We start from the raw sequence: 15,355 nt of genomic DNA, 5'->3' as shown, positions 1-15,355 counted from the left end.
CCCCCCAACTTCCGGGGGCAAACTCCTACCGTTCACCCAGGTGCACACGGCACAAAAAAAGGACTGCCTGTGTACACTTGGCTCTCACCTATGCTCACACACACTGGAAGCACGGGGTCACAAAAGTTGTCCCAGCATGCAGTTCTCTTTTTGCCAGCAAATACTTACAAAGTCTGTTGCTACTCTTTGGCTGAAACTAACAAACGAACACCTCTTTGATAGAGACACTGATTTCCAGTCTTATTACACTGGCTGCATATTAAAGCTCATTCATCCACTTCTCACAGACTGGTGGAACTTTAACATGCAGCCTCCAGCTCAAATTCATACTTTACATCGCTTCCCTTTACATTGGTATAATACTGTGGTAATAAAAGAGAACTGTATATAATGTACTTGTGTCAACTATTTTCAATGAATAACAATAACATATAGTGTTAGCTTAATTTATCAAAAAACAACAAAAAAAGCGTTTTCATTTATGAAAAGTATCTCCAAAAAGTGGACTGGATGAGATTCTGGAAATCAGCAGCGTTAGAGGACAGAAATTTTATAGAGATAATTGAGAGAGAAAAAGAGTGAGAGTATGAGAGACAGATAAAGTGTGTGTGTGTGTGTGTGTGTGTGTGTGTGTGTGTGTGTGTATTGGAGGAACACCAAACAGGAAGACAGCCCAGTCCAAAATTGCACGGGGGGAGAGTCAGCTCCAGTAAGATGTGTGGATTTGATAGAACTGACCTTCAACGAGGGACAGGGGCCTTCCCCGAAGTCTATGCTAGAGCAGTGAGTTAAGCCAGCATGGGAATTTTCCCTTTCAGCGCCTCTCCAACTCTCAAAACTGCACCCCCACACATGCCCAAAGGACCCTGACGTAGAACAGCCCACTCATAAGTATTCTGTACACAGCGAGGCTTCTGACCACCCCCTCTCTCTCTCTCTCTGAGCAGTGAACGCCTGTCCACCCCTTTTGAGACGGTCCCTAGGCGGAAGAAGGGTTTTCAGCCGGCGAAGCGGAGGCGGGGTTCTGCAAAACAAGGTCATTCCGCTTTTCTTCACCCCCCCTCCCTTCTGTCCCGCTACTGACATCAACAAAGGACCGTTATGCAAGCTCTATTTATATCCGCTCGGCTCCCTCCCTGCAGGCATCTCCGCACACCGCTGGAATGGGAGCTGCAATCAGCAGACGGCCTGCGCCACGCCCCCGCCTCGCTCGCACCCTCGCCCCCGCCTCGCTCGCACCCTCGCCCGCATCCCGCAGCCGCTAACACCCGGTCTGTTCTGCAAAACAGGCGCCCAGGCTGTGGGTGGATGCGCTCTGTGAGGGAAACGCCGCTCGTAGTCTCATTCCTCTACCTTCACTTTCCGCACACGAACACGAACACGCGCAGCTCTCACAAACTCACTAGAGCACAGACATGGCCCACCCACACGCCTTACTCACTTTCTCTCTTCCTCTCTCTTTCTCTCTCAAGCATACACAAACTTCCCAGCTGCCCCCCACCTACGGAAGTGCTTTTGGAGTTTTTCTCCTCGCTCTGTCTTACAGTTTCGCCCACTCTCATCTTCACACCAGCCTCCCATTCATACACTGGAGTACTGTCTCATAGCTCTGCCAGACCCGGGGATGAACAGACTGTGGCACTATCCAGGACCAATGCAAACCTGTCAATCAATCAATCAATCAATCAATCAATCAATCAATCAATCAATCCTGTCAGGTCTTGCCATATAACAAGGTTTTATACTTTTTGCCCTTTTTACTCCCAAATATAGAATGCCGAATCATGCCCAAACAGCAATGCCCATCACAACTGCCTTGTCGATTTGATGCATGTGATGTCACCACCGAAGCATGTGATGTCACTGCCGCTTGTTGACTTACTTCTCGGTCAACAAGTTGGGCAGGAAGACGCTTCACGTTCAGCTCAAAAGGTGAATGATGGGAGTCCCAATTAGGCCTAAGTGTCAATCTGCATGGCTTTTGGCCATAGTCAGATTTCATGAATCATATAAGAATGGGGGGCCCACGTTGCTTTTGATAAATGTAAACATCACTTTGCATTTTACATGCAATGTTTAAAGAGAGTGCTTCTTAAAGCACATGACAGTAATGACGCAGCGGAAGGATTAACAAAAAAATATCTTTGGACATAAATTAAACAAATCCCGACAATGTGTACATTAGAAATATCACACCTTAATGCTATGTTTTAAATATGCATTAGCTGATGCTCTTACACGTGTAAATAACGTGACTTAAGTATGTGCTTTCCATTTATACACCCAAAATGTTCCCCACCCAGGATTTAATCCTGCAAATCCTGTTTCATTATAACTTTGCCACTCCTCAAACTGTGCCACATACTGTTTACTGCAGAAGACAAAACATACAGTATGTATGTGTAAGAATGAAGATGTATCAATCTGATTCTTTGTTTTGTGAGCCAACTTAGAATATATATTCTATAGAATTCTCGATTTGGCTATGTATTCCACAATTTTAGATCTGTAACCAAACAATTCACCTGTGGTTAAAGTGCAGATTCTCAGCTTTTAAAGAGTATTTTTATACATTTTGGTTTTCTCCGTGTAGAAATTACAGCACTTAATTACACAATCCCACCATTTCAGGACACCATAATGTTTCTGATTAGGCAGGTGTGCAATTGCTTCCTTAGTGTAGGTATAAAAGAGCTATCAGTATCTAGTCTTGGCACATCTTATCTGCTCAAACTCATTGGACAGTGCTTCATCTTACAGCAAGACAATGATCCCAAACATACTGCTAAAGAAACAAAGGAGGACTGGCTAAGACATTCACCCGATCCCAATCCAGTTTAAATGGTAATGGTAAATGGACTGCATTTATATAGCGCTTTTATCCAAAGCGCTTTACAATTGATGCCTCGCATTCACCAGAGCATTTAGGGGTTAGGTGTCTTGCTCAGGGACACTTCGACATGCCCAGGGCGGGGGATTGAACCGGCAACCACTCTTACCTCCTGAGCTATGTCGCCCCTCAGTTTATCGTGCATTTCATAGGCTGAAGATAACATTTTAGGCAACTAGCTCCCAAAATAAGCAAGAGCTGAAGAAGGCTGCAGTACAGGCCTGGCAGAGTGTCACTAGAGAATATACTCAGCACCTGGTGATGTATATGGGTCATAGACTTCAAACTGTCATTGCATGCAAATTAGGCTAGACTGAGGTTTAAATGTGGACATTCTATCCTTCTTCCCACTGAATCATTTCTACCACACTTAGAGTACATAACACTGTACAGTCTCTTCACCACTCTTCCGATCTAATGTGAAATGCTGCTAGGCACATGCTGTTCATTAACAAGTTCAAAATGATAATCTGATCACACCCTCGCATCCCTAAAATCAAGGAATCGTCAGCACGGAAAGCCAAATATTTAACATGCCAAAGAATAAACATAAGCAAGAAAATCTACAAATGTGATTCAGATATTTGATGAAACAGCATGTGAGGTGTGACATAATATTCTGTATTCTGACCTCTTACACTTGCATACCAATACCTGTTTGCTAAGCAAATGAATAAAGATGATCATTTGGATAGTAAGGGTCTCCCTTAAATATGAGGGAGTCACCAACAGCGTCTGCACCAGAGACTGAATCAGCAAAGAACTTCAGTTCATACGGTCATTCTCACAGTGACTGCAATAATTCCATTAAGGACTTGTAGAAGGGAGAAGCAGAAATGTCACTGTTGCAATTCCTTCCCATGTCCCCACAGCCAGGAGTTTTCCTATAGACAAGTGAATGCAGAGGGTGGCAGTGGCTGATGGTGGGGGTGGGCAAAGATAATCCATTATTACTATGCTTGTGCACTGCCGGTTAATCTTCTCACAGCCCCTTTGAATTGATTAGCCACGGTTCACGTCTGCTCTTATCTTGTTCATCTCCACTGTCTGGGGCATGGCAGTGGAGGGGGAGCAGTGCTAAGGTACGATGCTCCGCGGCATGGGTGTTGAGCTGCTCTAATGTTCACACCCCGGCTGCCCGTTGCTATGGGGTGGGCGTTGAGTTTGACGTCACGGGCCACTTAGCCATCTGCGGCCGCCGCGCGTCACCCGACCGGCCCGTTATTACTCACAAATGTCTGCCCTTTCTTGGTGCAAGGGCGGGAAAGCCACAGGCGCGACATCTCTGTGTGCTCTGAGGACGGATCTGAAAGGTGAGAAAGTGAGAAAACTCACGGGAGGGTCAGACTCCCAACTCCAGGCTAATCGCTGCACTGGCTGATGGCTAAGGAGGGAGGAGCATGGCTGACTCCCATAGGAAACAGCGTGGGCAGCAACAGCTGTGCAAGACAGCCCTGTTCCGGAATGCAGAGCCACATCGTCGACAGACTCATAACACCCACCGCACTGTCTGCAGCAGACTATGGACTATGAGAAACCCGGCAGGTGGTGGAATAAGACACCCGATGGTGGATTCCCCAGATTGGACCGCGTTTCCTCACTGGGAGGGGCGGTGCTCAGCGTTGGTAAAATATGATCAACTTGCACCCACTGTTCCTTGCAGCTTTGATAAGATTTTTAACACATTAAACTCTAATGTCATAACAAAACTGGCCCCAACTAATCTCAGCTCCTATCAAAATGTAAACTACCAATTTTCATGCAATGCAAATTAATTACAGAAGAAGGTTTTGGTATCAGAACTGGGCATGAAATGCATTTCCAGTGGCGGCTCAGAAGACGTGGTGCTCCCTGTCCACACTGTGTAATACTCCAGCATTCCCATGATGGGAAATTAGGCTAATACTAACAAAAAAAATTATTCATAATTCATTAGTAAGGCTTTCTAAGAAGAAAGTTAAAAACTCGTACCTGGCACAGAAACCAAATTAATCTCAGGACGTATGTGCAGGTTTGGCCCAGGGCCCTTTGTGTTCAGTAACACAGTTCCTGCATCTTATGGGTTCACATGTGCAACACTGGTGCTCAGGGCCTTCTGCTTTTTACTTCATTCACTTACACTATATGGCCAAAAGTATGTGGACACCTGACATCCAACATCTCTTCCAAAATTACGGGCACTGATATGGAGTTGGTCCACCCCTGGCTGCTATAACAATCTCCACTCTTCTGGGAAGGCTTTCTACTAGATGTTGGAGAATTTGCTTCCATTCAGCCAGAAGAGCATTAGTGAGGTCAGGCACTGATTGGCTGATTAGGCCTGGCTTGCAGTTGGCTTTCTAACTGATCCCAAAGGTGTTGGGTGGGGTTGAGGTAAGGGCCCTGTGCAGGCCAGTCAAGTTCTTCCACACTGTTCTCGACAACCATTTCTATATGGATCTTGCGGTGTGCATGGGAGCATTGCCATCCTGAAACTGGATAGGGTCTTGTCCAAACAGTTTGGGAAGCACAGAATTGTCTAGAACATTATTGTATGCTGTAGCATTAAAATTTTCCCTGAGTGGAACCAAGGGGCCTCGCCCAAACCATAAAAACAGCCCCAGACCAAAGGTTGTGCAGATACTTTTGGTCATTTTGTGTATTTACTGTCTCCCTTAAGAGTGGATGCGGTTGGCCTGTGCATCTCAGTTTAACTTTTTTGTGGCCTTCTGCTTGTTTATTTTGGTGTACAAATTGCATCCCCGCTGTTGATTAAAACAAAAATCCCAAACAGATGTAATGGACATAGCATTATGTAAGTGCACAATATATGCTGTGTGCTGTGTTTCTTCTAGAAGCAAAGAGCATTTCTTCCCTCCAAGGGATTTCCTGGGATTGTGAGCGAAGGCACCATTTTTGAAGTTGAACAGAGACTTGGGCAGAAAAAGACAGATAGTGCTGCTCCTCTTTTGAATTAAAATAAGTTCAAATTAATTTGAATGAAAGGAAATTGAATTTAATTCAATGAAATTCCAATGCTTAATTGATTGCATTTATCACTTTAAACTTTATGCCAATACAAATGACATACAGTATAGTTACAAGGACATTAAAATAAAATTTAAATTAAATGAAATTTTAATTTATGAACTGAAATCATTTTTAAAATTCTGAATGGACTCCAATCCTGATTTTAACATAATAAGACATTTTGGCTTAAAAAAATCAAACATTCACATTGAGAGATACTGTTCCAGACTGCCAATCTACAGAATCAGATCCAGTGCGGTAAAAAAGAAATTTCTTCCCAAATTCAATCCAGTTCACAAATACTTACATAAAGCCAAAACTAAATGTGGAAGCTAAACACATGCACCACATAGACCTACAGGTTGCCAAGAGACATTCCGCTAAATCTTTCATTTGATTACAACAGGTGTGTTCAATTGCTTCCTTCTTGACTGGCCAAGTCATTCACCAGATCTGAATCCAAGATACTCAGCACCTAGTGATGTCTACGGGTCACAGACTTCAAGCATTCATTGCATGCAAAGTACTCCACATGACTACTTTCATTTGCATAAAATGAATATGTCCCATACATATGGAGTCCTGAAATGGTGGTGATGGGGGCACAGGGGGTGTGTCTTTGTCCTACACATTATGAGATCACTGTAGATACACACACACGAACACACACACCACACACGCACACGCTCAACACAGACACATTCACGCACGCAGACACAAAGGAATCAGGTGACTAACAAATTGTTCTGTTTTGATGTACCAGACGTTATATATCGAGCCATGTGAACCACCACGTGATCACGTTGATGAGCATTAATGAGAGGCTGAAAGAGGGAGGAGGGGGGCAATTGTGAGGCAGAGAGAGAGGGAGAGTCCTGTTTGTTCAGACAGGGGAGGCCCTGGTACTCCAGTTCCTCTCTCTTCTCCAGCAGCTCAATGTGACCCAGCTTGAGTTCAGATGGAATGTTTGGAAGCCTAATACTTCCCTGCGCTGTTCAGCTGAATGGCCCTTATGTAACGAAGTCACGTGAGAGTCTTTGTGTGCGAGCCGTGGGAAGGCCGGGTATCATCAGGTAAAATATCTATGCAAATACAGGCCCATTATGTAAGAGCCTGCTTGCGCAAGCACTTGTGCTAATACCACGTCGGGTAGGAGAGAGGCTTGTCCTAGAATCAGACTCTCCGCCCCCGTGTCCAACCCGCCCCCACCGTCCATTTTCTCCACCTTTCCGCGAGGTTGCCAAAGTGCTGCGTTGCCACAGCAACCCTGGACAGGCTCAGCGGAGCTGTGCGAGGGCGGGCCGACTGAGGCTAGCCGGCCGGCGCAGAGCCTTGGCCCTCTCCCAGCAGACCATTAATTCACCATCCGCCTCTGCTTCCTGCTCCGCCCGCTACGGCGTTCTTCAGTTTCCAGAAGAATCCTTCACCTGGGTAGCGTGGAGCTGAATTATTCACATCTGCGTGGGACGGGGAACAGGTGTCCTCGGAGCAGTGATAAACAAGCAGTCTGAGAGGAGGATGGCAGCTCCGGGTGTTCCCACAATGATCGACTCTCTGCCCACACGGTTTCCTGAGGGGAACGTTTTTACTTTATTTGGGCTGCAGTTTCAGGCTGTTGTTGGCGCCCGTCTCCCTTCCCTCCAAAATCCACTCTGGGTTCTTCCTCAGGGGTGGGGGAGGGGCGGGTAGGATGTTTGTATTTTCTTAACAGCACCCAGCACACCTCTGCACACGGACGGATAAAACTAAACAACCCCACAAAGCCCTGCCAGCGTGACCTTGGGGCGAGCTTATCGGCAGCAGCTCCACAGCGTTTCAAAACTCCTCCTTCCGCCCAACCCTGCCTCACACAGATGGGTTTACGGGTCCAGAGAATTGCGACATTAGACACTTACGATAAGGGCATAACTTCTGGGCCTGAAACCATGACAATTTTGGCCTAACTCCAGGTCAAAAACAGCATGTGAAATAAAGACATTTCAACCACAGTGGACAGGACATGACAGTGGTAAAAATGCTATCATTTTGATTGCACTGTAAAATGGTCATGCATGGGAGCAGCCACAGCAGCATGGGGGACTCCGTTTCAGCAGCTATCCTCATCTCACGCACAGCACTGTGTAATATGCACCTGTAATTACGCTGAAGATGTGTACTACTTACAAAACAGACATTTTACTTCCCTGCCATTCAGAACAATACTTGTAATGTCAGCAATCCGAACCAAACAGAAAGAGCACAGCCAATCAAGTCAGCGGTGCACATATTAGAGAAATGAGTTTTTTCTACTTCTGTTCCTGAGAAACATGACTCACCCACAAACCACTGTCTCTAAGTAACAGAGGCTGACCAAAGCTATGATCTGATAGCTTATGCTGAAGCAAATGTGATCATTTTAAACACAGGCAGTCACAAACATGATATAAAGGAAAAAAAGGAAAGAGCAGGAATGAAGTCCCCACGACTTTCAGTCTTCTAGCAATGAAGCCAGCAGAGATGAATCCTCAAATGCTCTTGTATATGCAATAGGCGTTAACAGGTTTCAAATTCTCCTCGGCTTGCGGATAGAGTACAGGGACAAAGTACCGCATTGCTACGTGAGAGGATAGTCAGGGCTTTTAATGGGTAGCTGGGGGGTAACCAGAGAGACTGCGGCAGCTCAGACACACTGACCTTCTGCTGGCAGGAACGTTTCTACACTCCTGGGCGGCTAAAATGCTACTTTACCCATTGACAGAACCCACCAACCAGCCAGTCGGATATGCCTCACCTGTATGACAGGGTTCCCGCCTTCCAACAGGGCGATGGCCAATAGGATGCTCTCCTGGAAGATGCGGTCACTAGTTGCATTCATGATGAGATCGATGACCAGGTCAGAAGCTCCCTCTCTGTCCAGATGGCACTGCACCTCAGCCATACTCATGTCCCCCCGAGTTACCGCCCCAGATCCCCCGGTTCCACCTATAGGAGAGAACATCTACGGTCAGCCTCCTGGACCTCTGGGGCTCCAACCGCACCCTCACCATGCTGACCTAACAATCCCTACCGCAACATTCACCAGTCTACTCTGACCACAGTGTTCCCACAGGTTACGGCACTACATTGACTGAACTGTATCTACAGTAACTTCACTGCCTCAATAGTGTAATCTCGACCCAGAGTGAGATCACAGTGAGAACTGTTTCACTGTGATGGACCTGTCAATGCAGAGCCAAGAAGCACACAGAGCCCTGATACTATAACATAACAAACCAACTGGAACAGGCATAAATACATAAATACATAAATACTTTGAAAAGTATGTTTTTCATACATGCATTAATTAGATTATCTTTAAAGATAAAAATATTAGACGGATAAATATATTATCATCAGATATAATGTTATAATTTACCAGCTGAAAATGACTTGAATGCCATTAACTGGTTAATTATATGATTTTATTTTTATATACTTGTGCCTAATGTGATCTTGTCACTCATGCACAAGCACAAGACTAAACCAAACACTGGGCACATACAATCTTACATGCAACCGTGCAAAGACTGCTCTCTAATTTCAAGACCAGGTGCAATCAGGAGACAATTCTCAAAGGAAGTAGGCTCCCGCTTGCGTTGCCTGGCAACCAGCAGGCCTGGATCGAATGTGTGGAAACACTTCCTGTCATTTGGGACACGGCCAGCCCCACAGCATAAATGATGGAGGACAAGGACAAGACGGTGAGCAGGAACACACCTCTTTATCACGCGGTGTCACCAATTTGCCGTTGGCATGGGGTACTGCGCAGTTTGTGCCACAGTCCACTGTACTAGTTTATTAGTAAAGTTTATCAATGTGAAAATAGTCTCCGCAGCTATGTAAGAATACTTTAAAAATACAGATGTAAATGTGAAATACATAAATATATATTTTTTTTATTGCATTTTGAGGAAGTGCAGAGACATGAAGAAAAAGAATGTTGTAACACTGTGCACGTCAGTGACCATGTCCAATTGTCCTATATAAACAATAAAACAGCACTGACACACACACACACAGACAGAGAGAGCGAGAGAGAGAGACACACACCCGCACATTAAGTGTGCACAGATAGCGTGCATGTGTAAGATATGCACATGTGTACGTGCAGATTCACAGACAGGTGCACGCACTCTCGTGCTACTTCACTCACCTGCCTGGACCTTTCCCTGCGCCCCTGCAGTGAGGGGACCATTGCTGAAGCTCGTCAGGCTCTCTCTCCTTCCCCCGGGCCTGAAGTTTCCATAGTAACGGTTGACCAGAATCTGCCTCAATGCTTCACGCTTCAGTCAGAAAGTCAGAAAGAGAAAGCGGTCAGCTGTCACTCATCGCTGGGCTAGGAACAGCTCTCAACACAGGCAATTTCACATTTACCCCCTCGCCCTCCCCACTACTTCCCACACGACAGTCACTGCATTTCACAGCCATGATCTTCATGAAGTGGGTTCTGATCTCAATAAGGTTAAAGCATATTGATAAGGGGATTAATACCTAAACATAACTGAATTAGTGAATTTAACAGAATAAAACTTCAGTCAAGTTTCTGTGAACACAGAGATGTACTCTCACTTTCTCTCCATCTCCCTTTTACCATCTTTTATTGATAAAAACAATCGATAGCACAAAAGCCTGATCTGGGTAGAGGTCGCCTAAAGCATGACTCATAGCTGGAAGGAAATCGTCACCTGGAGTCATGGCAACAGGAGGCCAGAAGGAAAAGGGATGATGGGCAGACTTGAGGGGGGGCGGGGGGCTGCTGGTACATGGGAGGGGAGCGGATCCCAGGAGAAAGAGAGTACATCTGTCATGGCTGAGGGTGGGTTTGAGCTGCTTTGCAGAGACCTTGGCCATGTCATCGAAGTTCAGTTTTGTACCACAACTCACACTCAGTCCATTATTAGTCAATGGTAAGGAGAGGCATAGGTAAAAAAGGACTGCATTTACATTGGAAATTTCTCCATTACAACCAACATCTGTCAGAAAGAATTCACACAGGTTCCTGTAAAAGACCGTTTTCATTTAGACCTTAGGTATACATGAGGTTATTTGGGCCAGCCGGCTGAATTCATATACAAGCTCAAAAATATAACAGTTCTCAAATGAGAACTGACACAAGCTGCGGGCTGAGGCAGATGAAATCCAGTTGCACACAATGCATTCCTCTCGCCAGAGCGATACACAGCAGATTGGAGGGTGTGCGCGCGGACAGTTCAAACTGACAGGAAAACAAGGCATCGCGGACATCAGTTCCTCGCTAACCCGATCGATGCGGGATCAGACTGCAATGCTGCAGCGGTGAGCCCTGAGGCTGGAGAGGATGTAAAAAGGAACATTTCTAAATTAAGGATGAAAGTGCCAAGGTGAAAAAGCTTAGAGCTTGCCGATTCGCAGAGGAAGACGCACGCAAGCTGACACCTGAAATATCGTGATGAGTCACCACGCATTACCACCCAGATCCAGGAGTAGGTGTGAGTTATGGATATCATCTGCCACAAGGGGAAACCGAGATGCGGGAGCAAATTTCCACCGCCTAGAACTCTTTGCTTATTTATTGCCCAAGCAATCTCGACCCCCCAAGTGCAGCGGGCTCTGTTACCAGGTCACCGACTGGCCCCACCGCTGCAGAATGTTCCGAGACATCCTCAGAGAGTTCTGGGTATACCCCCAACGTCTTTGAGGAGCAGCCCCGCTCTCATGCCCCCTCCCTCCCAAAACCCACATACTTCAGGGTCTTAAGAGGCATCTGCTCCAGTGAAGCAGGGAATCCCTTACATAAGCCTCATCACATGGAACCGTGCTGCTCCGAAGCCCACATTCTGCACCCGCTTCAATACACACACACACACACACACGCACGCATGCACACGCATGCACGCACACACACACACACACACACACACACGCACGCACACGCACGCACGCACGCACGCACGCACGCACCACTCTGAAAAACCCTTCCAGAAAACATTATTGCTAATGATTTTTCCCATCCTCCAGTAAAAAAAAACTGTGGCGCTGTACATGCCTGAGCAGACACAGGTGGCTATAAGGGAGGAGCCCCGGTCTGTGTATACCGTCTTTGTGCTGGCTGGGCTCAGTTTGCATCCAGCCAGCGCGAGGGGGGGGGGGGGGGGGGCTGGGGCTGTGGGGTTACCTACCCTCTTCTGATCCTCCAGTTGCTTCTGCGGCTGGTTTGGATCAAGCTCCTGAGAGTGACAAGTTAGCAAAAGGCAAAAAAAAAGGAAAAAAGTAAATACGGGGGGGGGGGGGAATCAACAAAAAAAAAACATAAGTATTAATACTTTGCAGATTTTTCACTTTAATGACATGCATGAAACTGGGTCAGGTTATATCATGCAGTCAAGTTGGGGGGGCTGAGGAAAGATGGGGGTGTTGCTTGAGGTGATAATATAATCATGCTGTGCTGGTGACGAACAATCCACTCTGGTAAGGAAAGTGACAAATAAAATAAAATAAAAAAAACTTAAATAAGCCTACAGTAAAAAAAAAAAAAAACTGTTGCTGAACATTCACAAGAGAACACTTTCCAGTACTCAATATGCAAAAAAGGACAGACATTCTTCCGATTTCTTTGCGTGGAAAAAAATCTTCCCCCAAAGTCCACAGAAAATGCTAGCAAATTGTGCAGTCTTTGCTCTTTACTTTAAAGAGAGGGGTACCGATGGAAGCAATGTGGGGCTGCTGGGGGATACAGGTCAGGGGCAGAGATGGGCTTGATCCAGGTTACATAATGACACCCCTGCAATTCTGACACAGAACAGGCTAAAGCTCCCATCTGCCACCCAGAAACACAGACTGATGATCCTCTCAAGGCAAATGAGCTGAAGATCAGCGACCCCTCGGGAAGACAACATAGGATGAACGGAGCATGGTCACATGGAGGGGATTTGGTGTGTGTGGGGGGGGGATCCAAATTAAGGACCCAAATAAATGATAAATGAAATTAAAGCACAAGACGGTGGCTAGGGTTTGAAGATCTGAGGTAGAAAGATGAGGGGGAAGGGGGTCATAATTTCCTAAATGACTGGAATGATACGTATTGATACTGGAACGACTATATATATATATATATATATATATACATATATATATATATACGTATATGTCTAGTGCGGACAAGGTGACAATGTGCAGTATTCTGCAGCAGCCCCTATTTGCACACTCAAGGCAAATGCGGGAGTGGGAACACACCTCGGCAGGGACCTCTGGCTCAGGCGGGGGGGCCAGCTGATTGGAGAAAAAAGTCCTGAATTAGTCCCACACCACAGTATGCCCCCAATACCCCCCCCCCCTCAACCCTCACCTCTCCCCGCCCCTCTCCTCCACTACCGCCCCTCCCTGAGCAAATGAACCAGCGGCCTGCAGGGTCACCTGCTTTGAAAAGTAAATACGGCCCTGTGAGGAAGCAGGACGCGGCCCCGCCCACTCCTCCGGTTCCCGCCTGGTAACGGCGGTCAGATGACTGTCATGTGCCCGGCCGTGCCAGAGTGCAAGACCAGGGGCAGAGATAAGAGTTTATCCTGACTGTGGGAGGATAAACTCAGCCCGGCCTTCCCTCTGTATTGCCACTCTGCACAAACTACAGAAATAAACATGAATATTTACATATAAACATATAGATCCTGAAAATATATGTCTGCTGATTAAATGAGTTTTTCCTCCCTCCACAAATGGCCACCCTGAGTACTGCCTTTCTAGACTGTCCCAAAGCGATGGCCTAACTGCAGGTGCAAACCATGTGCATAGAAGCAAAAAAGTAAAAAAATAAAAATATATACTGAACTAACCAATGATATAAAACAAATCATCCAGAGTGTGGATTAATGGCACTCCTGAAAATGTCCGCCTGGTAAAGCAGCTCTCCCTGATCCGCATCGCCCACTGACCCACAAGGCCCAAACAGAACAGAGCAGACTTCCACAGACGTTCAGGCACCAGGACCCCTCACACACGCGGCCCACTCTGTATGAGCCGCACGGCCTGCCGAAAGGCCAGCGGAGAGACAGACACACGGCTGGGCTGCGCACAGCAGCTACACAAGGCTAACACAGCGCCAAAAGAACCAGACAAACACGTAAAGCAGGCTCTCACGTTCTCCTTGATTTACGCTGAAGAGGGGCTGACAGCTTCATCCACACTGTCCGGTACTAGTGAAGTCAACAACGTGACCCGGAAGGGCAAATGCCATTTTGAGCGCTGGGCCAAAGGTGGTCCAGTGTTGTGTCATTTTGCGCAGTCATGAGCTGGATATGAAACAGACTGTCGGACTCTCACCATTACACCACAATGCCTCCTCACAACATGATGTCACATCATTACTCGCTGGTCTGGAAAATGCTGTTAGCCAGGTCTGCAACTATAGCTCATATTAATCCAGTGAATGCGCTTATGCCTTTTCAACATTTAAAGTTGCTGTAGATAAGAATATCTGGTAAATGACTATAATGTCATTTTTAAACAAAGTAAACCATACTACTCAGGCACTTCAACAACTGAAGGTGGGTTTAAAAAAGCAGAGTGTAACGGGGAAGCGTTCCTCTTACTACCAAATGAGTGACACTGATACTGACACATTAGCTTGGCTGTGCAGCATTCGGGGAAATAGAGAAGTTTCCTTTGCATGCACAGATGCTGCGTCGAATGGTTTGCCCAGAAGTCACAAGGTGTGAGTTTTCTATAAATCAACAAAAAAAAAAAAGAGATTTGGAAAGTGTACTGCCATACACAAGGACAAGTCAACATTTAGCACAAATCATGACTCGGAGAAGCACAGGTAAACATTGAGGGGGCCAAAGGGAGAGCTCTGATGTACACCACCTTTCAGGATAAGGTGGTTGGATAAGTTACAGCATTTGCACAAGTCCCACCACAACCTGCTTGACCTCAAAGCAACACTCACACCCTTTTGAAAAACCATAAGAATAAATAGAAATCTCCCTAAATGTGCCATCTGTTTATTCCAAATATCAATTTTCAGGAGAGAAACCTTAAAGGGCTCTCCCAAAAATTTGAAGAATAAGCACTCTATTTAACTTTTTTAAATAAATAGGCAAGGACAACACTTTCCAAATAACATGTTGAATTGCCTATTATCATTTGTATTTGTTCCAATATTTCAACATGTATTTGCTTGTGTACATCTCCAATATACAAAAAAATAAAGATTTAGATTTTTTCCAAAAAACAAACAAAAAATAAAAAAAACATATACAGTAGTTTCATTGCTGAGAATCTACCTAAATCCCCTTCACTGAAGTATTTATAAATGGATGGTGTCGTGCTTTGAAGAAATCCATCAGCAAATCCCACCACCAATACTGACAGACATCACTAGGAATAGCAGGGGTTCTTCCACAGCTAACTGGAGTTAAACTTCTGGAACTGCGCTTCACTAAAGCACACATACACAAAACGCAC

The 15,355-nt window shown here is 45.8% G+C and overlaps 1 protein-coding gene across 14 annotated transcripts in view; it reads right to left on the bottom strand.

Annotated features, from left to right (window-relative positions):
- itpr1b (inositol 1,4,5-trisphosphate receptor, type 1b) overlaps positions 1-15,355 on the bottom strand; it is a 103,846-nt gene that overhangs the window by 32,932 nt on the left and 55,559 nt on the right. For 8 of the 14 annotated variants that reach the window (XM_035388771.1, XM_035388777.1, XM_035388778.1 and 5 more), the window contains 4 exons: positions 13,130-13,165; positions 12,076-12,123; positions 10,071-10,200; positions 8,670-8,860 (listed from right to left, as the gene is read on the bottom strand). In XM_035388771.1, coding sequence (XP_035244662.1) covers positions 8,670-8,860; positions 10,071-10,200; positions 12,076-12,123; positions 13,130-13,165 — 405 coding nt within the window. The remainder of the gene's footprint in view (positions 1-8,669; positions 8,861-10,070; positions 10,201-12,075; positions 12,124-13,129; positions 13,166-15,355) is intronic. The other 6 variants (XM_035388775.1, XM_035388779.1, XM_035388773.1 and 3 more) reach the window with 2 other exon arrangements.

Source organism: Anguilla anguilla, chromosome 13 (genome assembly GCF_013347855.1).
Source record: "Anguilla anguilla isolate fAngAng1 chromosome 13, fAngAng1.pri, whole genome shotgun sequence".
Taxonomy (NCBI): domain Eukaryota; kingdom Metazoa; phylum Chordata; class Actinopteri; order Anguilliformes; family Anguillidae; genus Anguilla; species Anguilla anguilla.
This window is presented reverse-complemented; position numbering and strand designations above follow the sequence as displayed.